This window comes from Phacochoerus africanus, chromosome 15 (assembly GCF_016906955.1).
Source record: "Phacochoerus africanus isolate WHEZ1 chromosome 15, ROS_Pafr_v1, whole genome shotgun sequence".
In the NCBI taxonomy this organism is placed as follows: Eukaryota; Metazoa; Chordata; class Mammalia; order Artiodactyla; family Suidae; genus Phacochoerus; species Phacochoerus africanus.
Genome location: NC_062558.1, coordinates 106,284,074 through 106,307,357, shown reverse-complemented (window position 1 = coordinate 106,307,357; position 23,284 = coordinate 106,284,074). Strand labels below are relative to the sequence as shown.

At 43.2% G+C, this 23,284-nt stretch overlaps 1 protein-coding gene across 1 annotated transcript in view; it reads right to left on the bottom strand.

Moving 5' to 3' along the window:
- PLCE1 (phospholipase C epsilon 1) overlaps window positions 1-23,284 on the bottom strand; it is a 349,119-nt gene that overhangs the window by 99,593 nt on the left and 226,242 nt on the right. Inside the window, 1 exon segment of the mRNA XM_047759463.1 lies at window positions 9,705-9,850. Coding sequence (XP_047615419.1) covers window positions 9,705-9,850 — 146 coding nt within the window.

Genomic DNA, 23,284 nt, shown 5'->3' with positions numbered 1-23,284 from the left:
AAAGGTATTGTATTTTTGTATTCCTTTTCTAATATTTCATTTTTCATATACAGAAATGCGACTGATTTCTGAATGTGAATCTTATATCCTGCTACTTTGTTGAATTTGTTGATCAGTTCAAGTAGTTTTTGGGTTGAGTCCTTAGGGATTTGTATATACAGTATCATGTCATCTGCATACAGTGACAGTTTTTTTTTATTTTTTTTATTTTTACTGAACCTTTATTATTATTACTTTTTATTATTTTATTTTATTTTATTTTCCCACTGTACAGCAAGGGGATCAATTTATCCTTACATGTATACATTTTTTCCCCCACCCTTTCTTCTGTTGCAACATGAGTATCTAGACATAGTTCTCAATGCTACTCAGCAGGATCTCCTTGTAAATCTATTCTAAGTTGTGTCTGATAACCCCAAGCTCCCGATCCCTCCCACTCCCTCCCTCTCCCATCAGGTAGCCACAAGTCTGTTTTCCAAGTCCATGATTTTCTTTTCTGTGGAGATGTTCATTTGTGCTGGATATTAGATTCCAGTTATAAGTGATATCATATGGTATTTGTCTTTGTCTTTCTGGCTCATTTCACTCAGTATGAGATTCTCTAGTTCCATCCATGTTGCTGCAAATGGCATTATGTCATTCTTTTTTATGGCTGAGTAGTATTCCATTGTCCTCTTCTTTTCTATTTGGATGCCTTTAATTTCTTCTGTTCGTCTGATTGCTGTGGCTAGGACTTTCAGTACTATGTTGACTAACAGTGGTGAGAGTGGGCATCCTTATCTTGTTCCAGATTTTAGTGGGAAGGCTTTCAGCTTTTCTCCATTGAGTATTATATTTGCTGTGGGTTTTTCCTAAATGGCTTTCATTATGTTAAGGTATGTTCCCTCTATACCCACTTTGGTAAGAATGGATGTTGGACTTTGTCAAATGCTTTCTCTGCATCTATTGAGATGATCATGTGGTTTTTGACTTTTCTTTTGTTAATGTGTATGACATTGATTGATTTGTGTGTGTTGAACCATCCTTGTGAACATGGGATGAATCCCACCTGGTCGTGGTGTATAATCTTTTTTATATGTTGTTGGATGGCTAAAATTTTGTTGAGAACTTTTGCGTCTATATTCATCAAAAATATTGGCCAATAGTTTTCTTTTTTGGTGGCATCTTTGTCTGGTTTTGGAATTAGGGTGATGATGGCATCATTGAATGTCTTTGGGAGTGTTCCTTCTTCTTCAACCTTTTGAAAAAGTTTAAGGAGGATGGGTATAAGTTCCTCTTTGTATGTTTGGTAGAATTCACCTGTGATGCCATCTGGTCCTGGGCTGTTATTAGTAGGGAGTATGTTTATGACATATTCAATTTCATTCCTAGTGATCGGTCTGTCCAGTTGATCTATTTCTTCTTGACTCAGTTTTGGCAGGCTGTAAGTCTCTATAAAGTTGTCCATTTCTTCTAGGTTGTCAAATTTCTTGGCATACACATCATTAAAATAAAAAAAGAACCTATGTTTTCTTACTTTCCTTTCCCATTTTGCATGATTTTGATGTCTTTTTTTTCTTTAACATCTTCACATTTAGAACTGTATGCTGGCTTACTTATGCGATTGCTTTCCAACTGTGGTTGCCTTCAACCTAATTCTTTTGCTTTTTTTTTTTTTAGAGAAGCCCTTTCAGTATTTCTTTTAGAATAGGTTTAGTACTGCTGTAGTCTTTCAGCTTTTGTTTGTTGGAGAAATTCTTTATTTCCCCTTCTATTTTAAATGATATCCTTGCTCAATAGAGTATTCCAGGTTGCAAATTTCTTCCTTTCAGCACTTTAAATATATCTTGCCACTCCCTTCTGGCCTGTAGTGTTTCTGTAGAGAAATCAGCTGATAGCCTTATTGGGGTTCCCTTATAATTAATGGTTTGCTTTTCTCTTGCTGCCTTTAGAATCCTCTGTTTAACTTTTGCCAATTTTATTATAATTTGTCTTGGTGTGGGCCTGTTTGGGTTCAACTTGTTTGGGGCCCTCTGTGCTTGCTGTATCTTGAACTCAGTATCATTTAGATTTGGAAAGTTTTTAGCCATAATTTCTTCAAATATATTTTCAATCCCTTTTTCTTTTTCTTCTCCTTCTGGAATTCCTATTATGTGTAGATTGGCCCACTTTATATTATCCCATAGGTCTTTTATCTTGCTTTCATGTTTTTTCATTTGGTTTTCTGTCTGCTGTCCTGATTGGGTGATTTCCATTACCCTATCTTCCATGTCACTAATTTATTCCTCTGCATTGTTCATTCTGGTCTTTATTGACTTTAGCTCCCTTTGCATCTCTGCAAATGAATTTTCTAGTCTTTCTTGGCTCCTCCTTATATGTTCTAGTTTCTTTCTAAAGGAATCTGCTTTACTGTTAATATCCTCTCTTAATTTCTTCAGTATTTTCAATACCTCCCTTTTGAACTCAGTGTCTGTCAGACTGCAGAGGTCTGTTTCATTGTTGACTGCTTTAGGTTAATTCTTCTGTTGCTTTAACTGGGAATGGTTTCTGTGCTTCTTCATCTTGCTTGTGTATTTATGTGAGTTTGGGGAAGCCAAATTGTAGTCTTGCAAGGCTATTTCTATGCAAGAGCACCCCTTTGTATTTTCTGAGGGGTTACTATTTATTTTTGGTGTGGGAGTTTGAATATTTGCTGTCTCTTTCTTTGGTGTGAGCAGGCTGTTTTCCCAAGGATGCTCAGTGTGTTTTCAGGGAGGAGGAGGCAATGAGTAGGGCCAGCAGTGAGTGTGTGGTCACTGGGCTCTCAACAGCAGCAAGGGCTGTGCCAGAGCCATCACGCCCTCTGAGAGCCCGCGGGCATGTGCACTCAAGGTGCAGGGAGTTTCCTATGGTTGTCCGCCCCTCCTCCTCTCCTCTCCTCAACAATGGTGCCTTGCCTCTCCTGCAGATCCCTTTCCCACTTAGCCCATGCAGGTGGTGCTGACCAGCTGCTCCTAGTTGTAGGGTCTTGGAAAGGGACAGTGACCAAGTGTCTGGGTGCTGCCCAAAGCATTTGGCAGTGTCAGCTGCAGGGCAGGTGTGTTCCCAGGGGAGTGAGAGCAACAGTGTATGGTGCTTGGTTGAAATACCCTCTTTTTTTCTTTTTTGCCAACCCCTGGGGTGACTAGGGTCACAGGTGGGCCCACTCACAGGCCCCCAGTGGCGGCAAGCCATGGCTCCCTCTGGCCTCCAAGACGACCTCCACGGTCTGTCCCTGACACCTGTAGATCATGCAAGAGGCACCATGTTGCACTTACCCCCCAGTGCCCTTAGCCCACACAAGAGGTGCCTGGCCACTGCTAGCCTGCACAAGAAGCACCTAGTCTCCTCTAAACAAGCCAGAGGCTTCTCGCTCACAGCCTGTGCCAGAGCCGCCCCACCCTCTGAGAGCCCGCAGGAATGAGCATGCTCCGTGGAGGGAGTTTCCTATGGCGGTCCGCCCCTCCTCCTCTCCCCTCCCCAACAATGGCGCCTTGCTTCTCCTGTGGGTCCAGACCTGCTCCCAGGTTCCCTCTGCCGTGGCATTCCCCTCCTCAGCCCATGGCATACTGCTCCTTAGCCCCTCAGGCTGTCCCCACACAGCCAGCCCCAGCCCCCTCCCCAGGACTGACCTCCAGAGCCTGAGTCTCGGTGCCCAGCCCCGCCCGAATGTCTTGGGCTGTGATGTCCCGCCGGTGGTTCAGATGATGTACAGCTCTCACTCTGCTTTGCTGTTCTCAGTCCAGCTGCTGCACTTTTCTCGGCAACTGTGAGGTCCCTCCACTCGGCTGATCTTTCCGTCAGTTAGGTGGCTTCTCAGGATGTGGGTTCCTTTTCTCCTTCACAGCTCCCTCTTGGGAATGCTAGTCCCATCCTGATTCCTTTTCTCTCTCTTTTTTTCTTTTGTTCTACCCTATTATGTCAAGAGTTTCTTGCCCTTTTTGGAGGTGTAAGTTCTTCCACAGCGTTGAGTTTCTTGCCCTTTTTGGAGGTGTAAGTTCTTCCACAGCGTTCAGGTGACGTTCCGTGTGAGTCGTTTTACATGTAAATGTGTTTTTTTGATGTGTTTGTGGCAGAAGGTGAGCTTGACCTCTTACTCCTCCACCATCTTGCTCCGCCTCCGCCTGAAGCCTGTTTTGGACCCTGTTGTTGAATTGCTTCTACAAAACCCAGCTTTAACATTAAGTCACCAGCCAGTCTCGCAGGACACTACCTTAAAATATTTATTTGCAGAACAGGATGTTAATGAGATTTTTCCTATTTTGAAATTGCTACTGAGGGAGTTCCCATTGTGGCACAGTGGAAATGAATCCGACTAGGAACCATGAGGTTGTGGGTTCGATCCCTGGCCCTGCTCAGTGGGTTAAGGATCCGGTGTTGCCGCGAGCTGTGGTGTAGGTCGCAGACACAGCGCGGATCTGGCGTTGCTGTGGCTCTGACATAGGCTGGCAGCTTACAGCTCCAATTAGACCCCTAGCCTGGGAACCTCCATATGCTGTGGGTGCGGCCCTAAAAAAAGACAAAAGACAAAAAAAAAAAAGAAATTGCTACTGAGGACAATAGGTGACATTAAACCCCATCTTCTAAAGAGAGGCAGTGAGTTGTTACCAGGAGACCCAAACTGCTCTGGACTCAGAGGTCTCTCACCCTCCATCGGCAGAGAAACTGGGTCTGAGCAGCTTGGTAGAGAATTCTTCTTTGGAGAGAGCTGTCAGGGAGTCATATGTAAGGAGGAGATCAGCCAAAGTGTAGAGGCCTCAAAGAAGCTGCATGGAGAGGGCAACCAGTGTCCTGGCATTTTCTGATCACACAGACTTAACTGATGTGTGACTTGCCTGAGGAAATTTAATTGTGAGAGGCTGCCTGAGCTGCCAACTGGCAACGTGGGGGAGAAGGATCCCTTGGGTGTGTCATGCATTTGCAGCGTTTGGGAGCACAAAGCACTGGGTGTTTCTGGGAGCCAGGACTGGACACTGAAAGGCGCCTGGACTGGAGCTACCTCTAAGGGCCTGCCTCTGAAAGAGGCAACCCTAATGAAAACCATCTGTGAAGGTAGGACCTCCAGAACCAGACGCTGGAATGCAAGGACTGATGGTCGGCCAGGCCAGGAGTGCATTGCCCCTCACAAGTTAACGGTGCATTGGGAGGTCTCTACGGGACAGGAAGTGGTGGAAGTTACGGCAGGTAATGAGGAATTAACCCTGGAAGCACCCCACATGGCTCTCTGTGTGGGCACCAAAGCCACGTCACAACTGTCCCCATCAAGTAAGACTGGCTCCCTTTACCTCTCCTCTTCTGCCCACTTTTTCTGCAGGGATCTTGAGTTGGAGAGAGGGAGAGAAAAGACAAACCATATTTTCCCACCCTACTGCAGCTTTCTGAGACTGGCTGGGCTTCCAAATTTGGGGAAAGGGTGAAGCTTTTTTTCTTTTTTCTTTTTTTTGGTTTAAAAGGTATTTATTGATCATATATAAAATAAAGAAAACCTTATATATCACAAGCATACACTATGTACAGCAAAAATACCAGGTCTGGCCCAGTGCTGCCCCTCCTGGACAACAATTTAGCAATAATAATACTGTACAGGGCAGGGAGGGAATGAGGCCACTCTGCCCCAGGTCAACTCCCGTGTCCCAGCAAGGCCTGTCCTCACTTGGAGCTTCAACAATATCCCCCCAACCCAGCCCCTGAAGATGCCAGGGTACCCGCCATTCCCTCCTATCTGTGGCCTTTGGCAGGGAAGGCAAGGTCTGATCAACACCACTTGGCTCGAAAGGGTGGAGCTTTAAATGAGAAGTTGAAATTCTCAGCGTTCCTGTCGTGGCTCAGTGGTTAATGAACCCAACTAGTATCCACGAGGATGCAGGTTTGATCCCTGGCCTTTCTCAGTGGGTTAAAGGTCTGGCATTGTCTTGAGCTGTGTTGTAGACCTCAGACTCAGCTCAGATCCTGAGTTGCCATGGCAGTGGCATAGGCTGGCAGCTACAGCTCCAATTGGACCCCTAGCCTGGGAACCTCCATATGTTGGGGTGTGGCCCTAAAAAGATAAAAAAGAAAGGAAGACAGAGATTCTGATTTTCAGATTGGACTGAAAAATTATTATGCAATACTTAAGATATCCAAAAGACATAAAGAAGTATAACATGACAAACACCCCTGCACTGACCTCTCAATTGAAAAAAATGAAGCAGTAACACCATGGTTGAGTAATACCATGGGAGCAGATTCCTCCACAATTCCTGATACTTTCCCAACACAGGCAGATATTGCTAAGCAGTTTGTAGAATTGTTTGTGCTTTTTTAAAACTTTATACAAATGGTATAAAGTAGGTACGCCCACGTTTAGGTAGGTACTCTTAGGCAACCTGCTTTTTTGCCATAGCCGTACATTTCTGAGATTCATTCGTGATCATGGGCGCAAAAGAATAAGACTGCCTGTTAACCACACAAGTGACTGGGAAAGACCCAGGGTACCCCGAGGTAGGATCCAGAAAGACAATTTGGCAGATTTGAAAGATAGTGAGGTCAAAAAGGAAAACTGTCTCCTGATTTCACCCCTTTAGGTCTAGCTTGTCCTATAACTGTTTTCTTAGAAGATGGTGAAAATCCTTTTGGGGAGTTCCTGTCATGGCTCACATGAGGTCACAGATACAATCCCTGGCCTTGCTCTGTGGGTTAAGGATCTAGTGTTGTTGTGATCTGTGGTGTAGGTTGCAGATTTGTCTTGGATCCTGAGTTGCTGAGGCTGTGGTGTAGGCTAGTGGCTGCAGCTCCGATTCTATCCCTGGCCTGGGGACCCCTGTATGCTGTGGGTGCGGCCCTAAAATGAAAAAAAAAAATCCTTTTGGGAGCACAGATTGGAGGTTTAAATAAAAGAACTGAATACATGAATGAGACATAGTTCTCATTATTTCATCATCCTTTTTCTGTGAGTAATGGAGTAGTCATGGTACATTGGAGGGCAAAAGCCAAACTTCAGCAAAAATCAATGATATTTTTGTTAGATTGAGAACTGACACTTTTGTGTGTGTGTGGCTTTTTAGGGCAGCACTTGCGGCATATAGATGTTCCCAGGCTAGGATCTAATCAAAGCTGTAGCCGCCACAGCAACACCAGATCCAAGCCGTGTCTGCGACCTACACCACAGCTCATGGCAACACTGGATCCTTTAACCCACTGACCGAGGCCAGGGATCGAACCTACAACCTCATGGTTACCAGTTGGATTCTCTTCTGCTGAGCCACTATGGGAACTCCAAGAATTGACACTTATAAAAAACCTTTTATTTCTTTTCATGATCGTAAAGGTACCAGATGCTCTTTGCAGATAATCTGGAAAATATCAAAAACATAGAAAATCTACCCACAGTTCTTCCATCCACAGACAACATTAGGTATATTTCCTTCTAATACTTCTGTTTGTGTCTTTCTGATCTAAATATTTTATAAATTTTGTTGCATAAGCTTCACTGAGGTTATAAGTATAGACAGCTTTGTTACCAGACAGTTTTACCTATGTTATTTATTTTCCAATAATATTAAAATTTTTTTCATAAATATCATTTTTGATGGCTAAATAACATTCCATTGTATGGTCACATCATGTTATTTCCTTCATTTTTCTATTGTTGTTCATTTGGGTTATTTTATTACTTTTGAATTGAAGTATAGTTGACATTTATATTGACATTAAAATTGAATAAACACTGTTACATGTACATCTTTATACTTCTTGTTTCCTTGTTTGAGAATTTAGTTTGAGGAAGCAAAATGTACAAAGTCAACTGAAAACCAAGGTCACTTAATAATAAGCTTGTACCTCCTTCCCATCTAATTGTTTAAAAAATAAAAAACAACACATCTTGATGTAGTTCGATTAACTATTTTCAAACCTGAAAGTAGACACATGACTCTGCCTCCACAATCATTCTATTACAAGGACATCTAGCAACTTACCTCCTATCTACATAGTCCCATCCATTGAATTATTAAACACTTTACCCATTTATTTATAAAGATCAGTTCGGTTTTGAGCCAAATATAGAAGCATGAAACTAAGTGGCAGTGGGTCTGGAGTGCACAGGAATCTGGTGAGATTTAGCTGATTTCCTTATGTGGTGTCTGAAGAATCAAAGAAAAAGCCTGAAATATTATGAAGCAAGATCAATTTATAGATCTATTTATAGATTTATAGACCCCTCACTAGGAAGGTGAATCTCAGACAATGACAAAAAAGAGCAATAATAGGTTCTTTTTCTGGAGCCTGACTATGTGCCAGATCCATATGCTCAATACTTTACATTATCTGACTAAACCCCATATAAAAGTGTAGATGCTTTTTATTATTGTCCCCATTGACAGATGAAGAAACTGAGGCTCAATGAGGACAAGTAACTGTCCAGACTACACAGCTATTCCCTGGGAAAGCCAGGATTTTATTCCCTGTTATTCTTTTTTTTTTTTTATAGATTTTATTTTTTGTCTTTTTGCCATTTCTTGGGCCGCTCCCACGGCATATGGAGGTTCCCAGGCTAGGGGTCGAATTGGAGCTGTGGCCATTGGCCTACGCCAGAGCCACAGCAACGCGGGATCTGAGCCGCGTCTGCAACCTACACCACAGCTCATGGCAATGCCAGATCGTTAACCCACTGAGAAGGGCAGGGATCGAACCTGCAACCTCATGGTTCCTAGTCGGATTCATTAACCACTGAGCTATGACGGGAACTCCTTCCCTGTTATTCTAATTTGATCACTTATGTTCTTCTTCCTCATACCACACTGCCACCCACAAGAGTGAGGAGCAGCTGGAGTTCCCTGGTGGCACAGTGGGTTAAGGATCCCGTGTTGTCACTGCTGTGGCTTGTGTCCCTGGCTCCAGAATTTCCATGTGCCATGGGCATGCTCCCCAGCCCCGCCCCCACCCCGGGTCAAAACAAACAGTGAAGGGCAGTTACCTTATGCAAGGTAACTGAGGCTGAAAGGGAAAAAAGTGGAGGCTTTATTGACAGAATGGTGATCTTATAGTCTGATGGAGAAGGTGTAAGAGCAGGCCATCACAAAGGTTAAAGGGCACAAGCTCTGAAATCAAGCCTGCCTGCATTCACATTCCAGCGATGCCAGGTGACCTTGGGTGAATGACCTAACTTCTTATCATAGTTAGAATATTCTTCTTTTGTATGGTGTGGGAATACTAATAGTATCTACCTCAAAAAATTGTTCTGAGAATTAAAAGATGTGATGCATGGAACATGCTTAGTCCAATGCTTGACACACAGTAAGTGTTCAATAACAATGGGAGCTAACATTATTAAATGTATATTATCAATGTCAGCCTCTGTTCTTGCTAAGGGCAGTCAGTGGTTGGGAGCTTATAGTGCTGGGGTAATTCTTAAGGGAGAGCTGGGAAGAAATAGAGAACAATAGGGCTTCCAGGACAGACAGGGAAAGAGTGGAGTCAGTGATGGGGCTGATGGAATTAGGCCAAGAGCATGAGGTCAGAGCAGACACAGCTAGTGAGGATCTTGACTGCTGAATTCTGCAGCATCTTTGAGGGACAGGGATTGTGGCTAGCAGGAAACAATATATTTTCCCCAAATAATCACTACCAATTGCCTGGTTTGGGTCAATGTAGTTACCTGGGCAACTGATTCAGAGCCATGCAGCTGGTAAGAGGAAACCCCCAGGTGACCACATTTCCACTGCCCATACCTGAGGCCGGCCAAGAACTCCATGACGGCGTTGTAGTTGCCCATGTTCCAGCAGCATTTGGCCACATGCACCAAGTACGAGAAGACTTCCCGCTTCTCCTCCATGGAGCCTGCAGTGAGGATCAGCCACGTCACCCAGGAGCTCACCTGGAGAATGCAGAGAGGGGTATCCACTGAAACCATGCCCTGGGAGCTTGGTACACATTTTTTTTTAATAAGAAAAATGTCTACTTTAAAAAAAATCAATTTAGTATGAGGAAGGGAAGGCCCCAGCTAAGAGAATGAAGTGAAGCTCTAGCTTCATCACTGCTCTGTGGTGGGATTAACCTCTCTGGATTTGTCATTGTCATCTTTTAAATGTGGCTGAAAGGTAATTCATAAAATTCCTTTTCATCTACAAAAAGTCCATGAGACCACAAGAAAAAGGCCTAAGGATAATATTGCTTTAAATATATTTGACAGATGGAGCAAGATTAAATGCAATCAATACACTTACCCATGAGAGACCCATGACCAATGAGAGACCATTGGTCAAACAGTAAAATGCCTAATAGTAAATGAAAAAAAAAATGCAGAAAAAAATTTTGAGCTATCTTTCGCAAATGCATTATCTAGTACGCTTCTCAAATGACTAAATAATAAGAAACTAATATAGCACTTATTATGTAACTGTCTCAAGCACTTCATATATGTTAACTCACTTATCTCTCATAACAATCCTGAGTCAGGAACTATAATTATCCTCATGTTACAGATAGAGAGGAAAATGATGGATGGAGGGCCTAAGAGACTTGCACAAGGTCCCCAGCCAATGGGTGGCAAAGCCTGAATTTGAACTGAGATGTGTGCCCCAGAGGTGACACTACTAACTACTAACTACTCACTAAATGCCTGAAGTATATACACAAACTCTAATTTTCTTCTACTCTAGGCTTAAACTTAGGTCTAATGTGACTTGTCTTTTATACTACACAGACTGGAGTATAATATTTAATAATCGTGTACTACTAAAGTCTCCCCTTTATGACATGTAGCCTCAAAAATTTTCTGCTTAATCTTATTTCGCTGCTCTCTAGACTTTGGTGCTGGACTACAGTGTTCACGTAAGTTACTTTCTCCATCCTGGCTAATGTCTGGGCTGATAAACTCAGTTGTTAAAAGAACAAAGCTTTGGTCTTGACCTCACATAGCCCAGGAGTTGTACTTGAACCAAGAAACAGTGCTGACACCTGAGTGAGAGAGATGGTTTATGCGACCCAAGACAACGGCAATTAAAAAAAAAAGAGTTCAAGGTTTAAGGCAACCGTTTCCCTGACTCCCTCCCTCCAAATAAAATGAGAGGAATGAATGGCATTTAGTGCTGGCAGCAACCAGAGAGGGCAGTCCAACCCCATTCTTCCAGATCAAGAATCCAAGGCTCACGGGAGAAATGATTTGCCGAGGTCACAATTCTTGTTGATGTCAAAACTAGGACTCACAGGCTGGTGCTCTTTCATCTAATGAAGAATAGCTAGGGTTTTTTGTTTTGTTTTGTTTTTTGTTGTTTTAACTTGGCACTGGTAGGTCCTTCTAAGTACTTGAGAGCTGCACATTTGAAGAGAAAAATAGAATCAAAGGAGAAGGTACTGAGAAGAGTACCAAAAAGTGATTTAAAAAAATGAAGAAAGCAGAACAGAAGAGATTGATGCTGAACATTTCTTTCCTTTCCCAACACAGAAACAAACAGGGAAACAGTAACAGAATTTCAGTGCTAAAACAGATTATTATACTCTGCTGTCAGCCAGAAGCACTGCAGTAATAAACTGTCTCTTCTCTTCTGAAATTTCTTGAAGCAAAATGTGATGGGACACCTGGCACCTCTAAGCCCAGCCCCAGCCCAGTGGGCTGCAAGAAGTCATCTCTGGTCTTCACCTGCTCTGGACTTTTGCTGGGCTCTCGTGAAACATAAGAATAGATCTGGAATCAGACTCTTAGGGCGAGCCATGGTCCAGATCATCCCACAAGGAATTTTGAGCCTCTTGGGAAGAAAAAAACAATTTGTTCCATCTCTTGAGACTGCTTTGAGCACACAGGAACCCTCTGGGATGCTCAGAGTCAACCCCTTTTCTGTAGGTGTGAGCAATCCCTGGCTCACTGTCTCTATGCTTTGTCCCCTTACCTGGTGACCCAGATAAAAGCCACCTTTGTGAAACTCTGGCTTTCTAGGGCAAGAAATTATTTTGCCAGTAGTTACTGAGTATGACTGATGCTTCCATCTAATCTTCTTTTAGTGTGATTAGCTTTTGATAAGCCCTATCCTGCTGTAAGAAACCGTCAGAAAACCCTTAGAATTCTAACATCATTGGCCCTTTGAGTTACATATTCAAACCTATCTCCTTACAAATAAAAATGAAATCCTAAAAAGTTAAAATGGTTCCTCAAAGACACCCAATGCATAGTTTTTGAGGCCTCTGGCTATACTCTTTCTATGGCTTTAGCTCCTTTCCTGTTGAAACTGATGGCAAATCAGGGTCTCTGCAAAGTCACTGTTCTCTCAGACTTCTGGTACCACACAGTGAGTTATCAGGGCCCTCTGCCCTGAAAGGGTTAACTCATCTCCCTTGGAGAGACCTGCTTCACAGAGCAGGACAACCACGTGCTTTGATGCTTTGTGCCTCAATCCTGACCACACAACCAGATTTATTTCCTATCAGTCGAATCACTTTCCATATACTTTCCCACAATGCTAGGAAAAAAATAGCGATACCATATTTCACATGGAAACCTAATTTAAACCAACTGTTCCATCTCCGTGTGTGAGTCCCCAGGGCTTGGTTATGAGATTATGTAAGCACTGTTATCATAAACACACACACACACACACACACACTTGCTTACAGACTTCAGGGCAATGCTAATTGTGGCTTAATGTACTCATAGTACCATAGGTGTTAAGCAACGAGAGTGTCACCACTAATTAAAAAAAAAGTCATCAAAAATGAAAAAAAAAAAATGACACAAGAAGGAAACAAAGATTTGGTGATGATTACAAAATATAGCCCAAAGCATAAATATGGTCATATTTACTAAGAGGACAATGCGATGTGCTGCCAATCCAGAAAGAATTTCAGGACACTGAAATCACACAGAAAAATACAAAAAACACATATGTGTAAAGTACTATGACTCAAGCATAGGGAGCAGCAGTAGAGTAGAAGGGTATTAAAAGTGGCATGTTATCTTGCCTATGTCAGTGATCAGCACAGCATAAAGAGGGGATCTGGCCCCCAGCCCAGTTCTTGAAGAGTTCTTCCCAGAGGCTCTGTGCTCACCCTGGTGACCCTGCCCCTCCAACATGCCCACAACTCCACAAATGGTTTATTTTCCCTCTCTGGCCTTTCTCTGTACTCTTAGACCAGCCAATGTGAACAGCTTGCTCTCTCTTCTCATGTCAAATACCTTACTTGCATCACACAAGCTCGGTCTGGGAGGAACGCTCTCGGTCCATTCAAAATGACCTTTCCCTGGTCCGCCATATCTTGTCCCTGTCCTGGGTAAAGCCAAATCCTTACCTTGGCCCTTGAGGCCTCCCATTTCTCCAACTTCACCTTGGCCCTCCTCTTTCTCCTGCTTTTAGGGGGGGTGAACCTGGCTTTTCCCATCTTAGGGATCTTGTCCTGATTGTTCATTCTATGGAAGGCGTCCCCCATCACCCCACCTTTGGTTTAGCTAATGCCAACTCATCCTTTAGGCAGGACCCTGCTTAGAACCGCAGTCAGGATCCCTGACTGGGCCCCACGCTTTAGAAGGCTCAGGTTGGCCTACACCCCACTTCTTCCCACAGAGTGAGAAGCCTGTGGGGTTGAGGGAACACGTCTGCCTACTGTCTGTGCAGCCACCTCCAGATCATTCACCCCTGTAGAGCCAGGACTCCCACCCCCTGTCCAAACAGTCCACTCCCAGGCTGGCCAGGGCCTATTATCTGGATCAGTCCTCTCAAGGGTAGATCATAACCGTAGGTCTGAAGGCTGGACAAGTCTGGGGTAAGGGTGGTGTGTGGATGGAGTTTACACTTGAGGCCTGAGGTGTCGACATGACACAGGTTCATGAACCAGGCCACAGGCTGGGCTTCCTTTGTATTTTGTCATGACTCCCCTAAAGTCAGGGACAGGGCTGCCTTCAGGAATCTGTCTTGAGGAGGCCTACCCTGTTTTCCCACCTGGGCTGGGACCACGTGCTGTGCGTAATATGATGCCCCCATGTTTCCTCGGCCGCAGACTCCCTACTGTGTTCCCCAAAGCGGACACTGGGGCTGCCATGCTCACCAGCAGCAGAACCCATTGTAAGTACTTGAATAGAGTCTGTAAATGAGCAGATGTGACCTCCCCTAAGAAGGCCTTTCTGATGGCTCACCTATAGCACCTCACATGCAACTTTTTCCTGCTTCTCTTTCACTGAATGTTGGACCTTGAGTCTAACATCACGTCTGTACTTGGATTCTCACAGCTGTGTGGTTTTGCATCTGGCTTATTTTTGTTATGTTTGTGTGCCTGACTCTTTCACATGGGTTTGTTCTATCTTCTCCATGGACCTTACGTCCTCGAGGGCAGAGACCATCTTTCCCACATCTCCAGTGTGGGGGTGCTCAGTGCCCCTGACTGACAGGCAGGCCACTCAGAGTCCCAGGGGGCCATGGGCAGAGAGGATTCTCAGTCTTCAAATGGTCAGAGATTATATTTGGGAAAAGGCCTGAACACTTCCTACTGCTGTTCCCAGGTCCAGAAAAAGGAGACAAATGATTTCCTGCCAAAAAAATTTTTTTAATATGCTGAGCAGAAGTTTTCTTTGAAAGATGGTACTTTGTAATGGGTATCTGATCACCCTCACTGCAAAGTCCAGGCTCAAATGATGAAATCTAAAGAAGACAATGAAACTCTGTCTAGACAAAGCTCCTCTCAGGTGGGCTGTGTGCAGTGCACATCTCTACCTGCCCTCCATGGAGCTTTGCAAGAACAACCCTTGAACTAGAGCATGTGGCATGCACACTCAGGCAACACGCTGACACACACCCACGCACACCCTGCCTAGGCAGCACTCCTCACAATGTGAAGCACTGGGTTTAGGCTCTCCCAAGTGTTGGTAAGATGTTTACTCAAATGAAGATTCCAAGGACTTACCCTGAACCAGAAATCAGACCCTCTAGGAGTGGAGCCCAGGAATCGGCATTTTTAGATAACTCCCTAGTGTTCTTCTACACACTTGAGTTGAGAGCTATCTCAGGGATTCAGCGTCCCTTTTTGCACACCTGAGCCTCGAGTCAGGAAAGCATCACTTTTGTACACCTGTCCAATACTTTAAGTCACTGCTTCTATAGCTGTCCCTGAGACTGGGCCTGTGATCTGCTCAGAACTCAGAAAGATGGGGCACTGGAGACACACAGCGTGGTCGGGGGAGCACAGGCACTGGAGTTAAGTGGACCTGCCCTCAACTCCCAGTTCCATTGTTTCCTTGTACAGGTCCCTGGGGCAAGCCAGCTACCTTCTCGGAACCTCAATCCCCTTTTCAGTAAAAAGGGAATAATCATATTCACCCCATAAAATTACTGTCAGGTAGAACCTGGAGACAGTATCTAAAGATCCCAACGTGATGCTGAGTGCGTAGTGAAGGGCTCGATAGATGTTTACTCCTACGCCCACCTGCTGCTACGGCAACTACTATTAATATTACTACCTGAGTTTATTTTTGTGCATGGTGTGAGGGTGTGTTCTAGTTTCACTGATTTGCATGCAGCTGTCCAGGTTTTCCAGTAATACTTGCTGAAAAGACTGTCTGTTTCCCATTTTATGATCTTGCCTCCTTTGTCAAAGATTAATTGACCATAGGTGTCTGGGTTTATTTCTGGGTTCTCTATTCTGTTCCACTGGTCTGTATGTCTGTTTTGGTACCAATACCACACTGTCTTGATGATTGTGGCTTTGTAATAGTGCCTCAAGTCTGGGAGAGTTATGCTTCCTGCTTGGTTTTTGTTTCTCAGACTTGCTTTGGCTATTCTGAGTCATTTGTGGTTCCATATAAATTTTTGGATTGTTTGTTCTAATTCTGTGAAAATTGTCACGGGTAATTTGGTAGGGATTGCAGTGAATCTGTAGATTGCTTTGGGCAGTATGAACCTTTCCACAGAAAAGAAAATTATGGATTTGGAGAGTAGACTTGTGGTTGCCAAGGGGGAGGGGGAGAGAATGGGATGGATTAGGAGCTTGGGGTTAATAGATGCAGATTATTGCCTTTGGAATGGATTAGCAATGAGATCCTGCTGTGTAGTACTGGGAACTATGTCTAGTCACTTATGATAGAGCATGATAATGTGAGAAAAAAATGTATACATGTATGCATAACTGGGTCATCATGCTGTGCAGTAGAAAAAAATAATATATTGGGGGAAAAATAAAGAACAGTAAAAATTGAAAAAAAAATTTTAAAAATTCTTTAAAAAAAATATTGCTACTCGAGTTGTAAGAGAAGCTGAATTCAAGGAAGCAGAACACAGAAATCCAGAAGAGAAGAGTCCCTAAGTCCCACTTCCTAACTATAAGGAAGGAAGTAGCCCAAGGCTGGACCAGGAGGCTTGAGAATGGTTTGTGCCCCCACCACAAGCCTGTCCTAAAAGGGTAGCTCACATTATCTCTTCTCTGAAAGCTTCCCTAACTCATCATTAGGAATAAAACATCTATTTTTTTCTATTTAAATTCCATATATGTAAGCGAATATTAATATATGCAAGTATAGGTGTATTGATAGTACCTTGTCCTAAACCAATCTTCCCCAGATATCACCTCCTTAAAGCAGAGGCCAAGGACATATTCATGCTGGGGTCTCAGTCCTGAGGATGCAGCAGCCAACAAGTGACACCTGCCCAGGCATCCTCCTTGACATGAAGTGAGTGCAGAAGAGTCTCAGACTCCCAGGCCTGCTTGGCATGGTTCCATCATGACTTTGTTTAGGAGAAACCCCAGTGGGAAAAAAGAAAGCCTCTGAAGGTGGCGTCTGGAGAAGCCCCAAGCACATCTTGGATTATATCCCATCTACTTTGCCTCAAATTGCATCACAATTCTCTGCAGAACAAACTCTAAACCTTTTTTTTTGGCCTTCAAGCCTGGTACCATCTGATCTAAACTTACATCTTCACATTCATGTTCACTGTTGCCCACTATACAACTGTCATTCCAATCTAGCTACATTTTGTATAATTTCCTATTCTCTGGGTATTTCTACCTCTATGCTATTGTTGAGTCTGTTTCCTTTCCTTGTGACTATATAGGGGATTTGTGTTTATTTATTTGTTTTCCCTTGCCTGTCCAATATCTCCGAGTTGAATCACCTTTTCCTCTTGTAAATCTATATAGATTACATAAAGCTGCCCCTCTCCCGCCTTCAGTCCTGGCCTGATTTGTTCGAAGACAGGTATATGACCCAAACCAGGCCAGTCAGAGCTCTCTTTGAGTTTTCTGCTGAAACCATCAGGGAAAGAAACATAATCTTTTTGTTGGAATCATAAACTTCAAAGATATGAGGCTGGAGCTACTGATGGCTATTTTTCCCACAATTTCAGTAGACCCTGCTTGAGAATGAAGCCAACACAGAAGAAGGATGGACTCCTAAGGACACTGGTCAGATTCTTAGATCCAGCCATACCTGAAGCTCTGCGAAGATTCCATACAATAAATGAAAAAATTCCATTATTTTGTTTGAGCAGGTTCAAGCTGAGTTACTGTTAACTTGCAACTGAAAAAAAAAATCATTGACGCTCTTCATCAGGTGGCCCTCTTTCTTCACCTATTGAGTATTTACTACGTATGGTGCCATGTGGGATACTAACAAACAAGAAAACTATGATACCTGCCCTTGGGGAGCCAGGAGCCTCATGGGAAAAAATACCATAAGCAAGTAATTATATAATAGTGTGGTTGATACTCCAATTGGGCAGATACAAGGCCAACTTTACCCATTTACAGGCTACCATCTTTAGAAGTCTGTTTTCTTTTCCCCTCATTCTTTGGTTCTAGCTGCCCTCCCAAAGCACTTTATTTATATCTCTATAGCAGTGCTTATTCTTTCTACAGTTACTGCATGCCTGTGAATTTGCCAGGAACTATGCTAGGTATGTGGGCTAGAAGGGTTGGAGCAAATATAAGGAAAATAAGTTAGCATGCTCTGCCATGCAATGAAGTATACACATTCACCTTCTCTAACAGGTCGGCACCTTGAGAATAGTGACCATATCACTCTGGCCATTTTTCCATTGTTTGCAGAACGTTTTCCTCATAGTTTGCAAAAGATAACTGTTTATTCTCAAATTCTTCACCTAAAAATTCCCTAAGTACTCATAAATTACATATAAATTCAGTAGAATTATTTACTTTATTTTAAAAACACTTTCCTTTTATTTTGGTTCCATTTAACCAACAGCTGGAATCACAAGTTACATGTGAATATTCCCAGGATGTGAACTCTAGACACTCTGACAAGCCCTCAATTCCACATGACATACTTAATTTAAATGGCCTTTTTATATAGTTATAAAGAATAAGGGAACTCTACCCAATATTGTGTGATCATCTATATGGGACAAGATGAAAAAGAATGGATTGTGTATCTGTATAACTAAATCACTTCACTGCACAGAAGAAATTATCACAACATTGTAAATCAACTACATTCAAGTGAACTTTAAAAAGTGAAAAAAAGTTTTGCAAATGTTTTGCTATTCCACTCTCTGTGACACTACATTACTTAAAAAATTGAGGTATAATTGACATATAACATTATACTACTTTCAGGTGGACAACATAATGATTTGCTATTTGTGTATATTATATATTATGTTAACTGCACCATAATAAGTGCAGTTACTATCTATCACTATACTTAGTTACAAACGTTTTCTTGTAATAAGGACTTTTAAGATCTACTCTCTTAGCAACTTTTAAACATGCGATACAGTAGTACTAACTAGCCGCCATGCTATAGATTACATTCTCATGACTATTTTATAACTGTAAGTTTATACATTTTAATCCCCTTCACTCATTTCTCCCAACCACTCCCCAACTCTTGCCCTCTAGCAACTGCCAATCTGTTCTATATCTATATCTATATCTATATCTATATCTATATCTATATCTATGAGCTTAGTATTTTGTTTTGTTTTGATTTAAATTCCACATATGGGAGTTCCTGTTGTGGCACAGTGGAAACAAACCCAACTGGTATCTATGAGGATGTGGGTTTGATCCCTGGCCTCGCTCAGTGGGTTGGGGATCTGGTGTTGTTGTGAGCTGTGGTGTAGGTTGCAGATGCGGCTCAGATCCTGAGTTGCTATGGCTGTGGCTTAGGCCGGAAGCTGTAGCTCTGATTTGATCCCTAGCCCGGGAACTTCATATGCTGTGGGTACAAAAAAAAAAGAGAAAATAAAAATTCCACATATCAGTGAGATCATAATGTAGTTCTCTTTCTCTGACTTATTTCATTTAGCATAACACCCTTGAGATCCATTCACGTTCTCAACAAATGACAAAATTTCATTCCTTTGTATGGCTATTTACTATTTTAAAATCAACCCAAGAAAATATTTTGACTTAGACATGCAAACCATTTATAGTTAAATGGACTGCAGAGAATTACAACAGCTGTTCACGCTGTTACCCTTTTCTCTCTAATCGCAATTGAATGGATCATTCATCCTGAAACCGTCTTTAAAAAAAAATTTATGCACTTGTGGCACAGGGAAGTTCCCAGGCTGGGACTGAATCTGAGCCACAGCTGTGAACTATGCCACACCTGCAGCAATGCTGGATCCTTTAACCCCGTGCACCAGGTTGGGGATCGAACCTGTGCCTCTGCAGCAACCTGGGATATTGCAGTCGGATTCCTAATCCACTACACCACAGCAGGAACTCCCTGAAACCAATTTTTAAAATGTATTCAAGAGTAAGCCTAATTTCATGCTTATTCTCCCCTGTTGTAAAAGTATTTACTGATAGTCCTTAAATAAATAGGGTCTTTGTTATTTCATCCTATTTCAATAATGGAATTAAAACCCACAGCTAGCAGTTTACATAAAATGTCTTAATATAAGTGAGTTGTGAACACCAGACTATCCTGCTCCTATTGCAGAGCCACTTATGAGCCAATTTCTCCTCTTTGCATGATATTAATAATACATACAGTAACAAAAGCTGGCATGTATTGGACATGTGCTTGTGAGAGGGACACTGCTTATCCCATTTAATCCTCTCAGCCCTACATGGCTGGTCCTAGCACTGTTCCCATTTTATAAATCAGGAAGCTATAGTTCTGAGTGGCTAGGCTAGTTTGCTGAAGGGTAACCAACGTGTAAACTATGAATGAGCCAAAACAAACTTTTAAATTTCTGTGCTTTACTGTTTTCCATTTTCTCCTGAACATTAGACAAAAGGGAATTATTTACAGCTTTTAGCCCTGACAACTGCCCTGATCTACTGAGCAAAGAAATGCTTAGCAAAGGCTATGTGAGCTTACTTCCAAGATCTGAGTAGCTGAGTCCTGTCTCCTTTAGAAATAGAAAGGCAGCATTCTGAAAGATCAAAGAGAATGTGGTGCAGGTGTTTACAGGTGGTTTCCTAGTGTCCCTGTTCTGTCTATAGAATAGGACATGTAGAATAGGACAATGTCCTCATAAATTAGAGTATGGAAGTAGAAGGAGTGTGTGGGAGAAAGTACATGAGAGATCCCATCTCTGTAGCTTACTCATGGGGACAGCTAGGTGTCCCAGGCAGAGGTTTGAGAGCATCCAAGAAACCTCTTACCGAGTTGCTGCCACTACTGGAGTGGCCCACATGCTCTCCTCCTCCCTGCAGTCCCTTCACTCCAGCTATGTAGTAGGATCTTTAGCAAATACATACTCATTAAGGGGATCATTACTGAGTACCACCCTCAATAAGCTCTCTCTCCAAGGGGTACTGCTCTGGGCACTGGGGCATTCAGTGAAGGGGGGCAGACACCGTCCCTGCATTCCAGGAGATGTTGGCATTTGCACCACATAGCATGACTGGTCCCTTTCTATCCGGCTATGACCTGGCTCCCATGGGGCTCTCCTTCATTTTTCTTCACTGGGGATCTCAACTGGGCAGTGCCAGCAGGCACTGAGAGGCTGACACTCTCAGAGGCCGCATTTGTCCTTCTGGACATCAGTGAAACAATGAAGGTATCAAATACCCTTAGAGAGTCTACTAAAATAGACTTTAAGTACCTAATATGTATTAATTCATTTAATCCTACAACAACCCAATGAAATATGTGCCATTATCATATCATTTAACAGATGAAATGAAAGCAGAGAGGTTTAGTCACTTGCCCAGTGACATACAGCTAGTAAGTTGTGTGTGTTTGGGGGGAATCCCAACCCAGGCAGCCTAGCCCCAGAGCCTACACTATAATATTGTCCTCTGCAGGCATGAGTTGGTTCTTGAATGCTAGTGTTTTTTAGGGCTCTGTCCTTGATACTTCCTGGATCTCTTCTTAGGTTCCATCCTCTCCCTAGATGATTTCCTTCACTTACCTGGTTTTACCCACCTCTCTACTGATACCTCCAAATATCTCTCTCTCATCCTCTATATCCAAGAATTAAGTGAACTTTTCCACCTAAAGGGCTCAAAGGCCCCTTAAGCCCACCCTGATCTCAGTCCTTGATTCCTACCTCACCTTCTGTTCTCACATCCAACTGACTACCAGATAGCCCAGATGTCACCTCCTCTAGGAAGTCTCTCCTGAATCCTCATACGGCTAATCAAAATTACTTTGTCACTGCACTTTGACCCCTTTCCTCCTAGGCCCTGTCACTGGGACTTGAGCTCCTTGAAGGCAGGTATTGTTTAACTCATCTATTTCCCAGCACTGGGTACAACATGAGTGGTAAGTGCTCAATAACTTCCTATTCTGAGTCACATACAAAGCAGAGCAGTCAGCTCTCTGCAGTGCTGCCCTGCTCAGAGTGTCAAAGTGCCTGGATGCCCAGCCCCATCCTGTAATCAACTATTAGCCTACTCCTCACCCAGGAGGCTCCTGCTGGGAAAGGATACCCAGGGAGCCATGACATAGAAGGCCTGTGGGCAGTCTGGTCCAGGACTGGAAGATTCCATTTTCCCTGAGAGAACTGGGCATCAGAGAGTGAGGGTAGTGATGGTTTTCTCATCTGTTCTGGAACGAGCTGGACCCATTCTGAGGTGCCCCAAGTGGTGAAGAGGAAATGGCCACCCTGGTTACTTAAGTCCATGGATGGGAAACTCATTAGCTACAGGCCACACTGCTTGGAAAAGGGAGAGAAAGAAGGTTGTCCTCCAGGACAACTGAGCAGGTCTGGGCAGTTCTGAGACCTGCTGTGAATCACTCTGGGCCCCAGGGCAGGTGGACACCTGTCACAGGAGAGGGAAAAGTGAGCCCAGTATGTCACTATTGCACTTGTAGGGCCCAATGTCAAGTGTTTGTTGAACTGCAGTATGGATGGTAAGCAGGTAACAGGAAACCAACAGCTAAACTGACACCAATGATCAAGCAGGAAGGAGAGAAGGGAAGGGGATAAAATCATTTGCATGTGTTGGCCTATGCTTCCCTGAAGACAGATCTGGCATCTCACGAAGATCAATCACATCCTGCCCTGCTGGACCCTGGTGGATATAATGGATAATTAAGAAGAAGATAATTAAATCTGCTGTCTGTGCAGTACGTGCGTGCAGGGGTGAACTTCTGTGAATGAAACTTGTTAGGTAATGAATCTGATGAAAACCAGAATTCTGTCTCTTCAGCTTTCCTGTTTCAGTGGGAAGTGGGGGAGAGAAGGAAGAATTCAGGATTTGGAGTTAAAGAAGTGCATGTTTACATCCTGGCACTGCTTTCCACTATTTCTGTGACACTGAACAAGTTTCTTACCTTGCCTGAGACTCAATTCCTCACCCACAAAATGGGAACAATAAATGTCCTGCCATAAGAGGGCGTATGTATGGTGACTAATAAAAGATATGATATATGTAAAGAGCTCTAATGCTTGGAACAGAGTACATACTCCATAAATGTCAGGTCATACTGATAATTAAAAAAAATAAGCAGCTCCTTCTTCAAGATGTAGTCTTTATGGAAACAACGCTGGCCTTTTTATTGCAATGCCAGCTTCTCTGTTCTGCTGAGCAGAGAGGGGCTTCCCAAGGATTAAACCCTCAGAAAGAATGATCTTTTGCTTCTTTTAAAGAGACCCAGAAGGGAGAAGCAGAGGGAAGGTGGAATAAGGAGACACACACACACACACACAAAACCTGAGGAAAAAACCTATCAAGAGAAAGGTCTAAGGAGAGTTGGCAGGAAGGGATGGGAAATAAGAGATAAGGAAGAAGGATTTGAGTGAGGGCTGTCTGGGGAAGTAGGGACATGTAAATACGGTTTGGTAGAAGAGGAAGTGCTTGGAAAATAGCAGTGAGTCACAAATAGGTACTGAAAGGGCAGCTGTCTTGAGAACCCAGGGCCCTTTATCCAGGAAACATCAGGTGCCCTGGGTAGCAGTTACATTTGATTCAG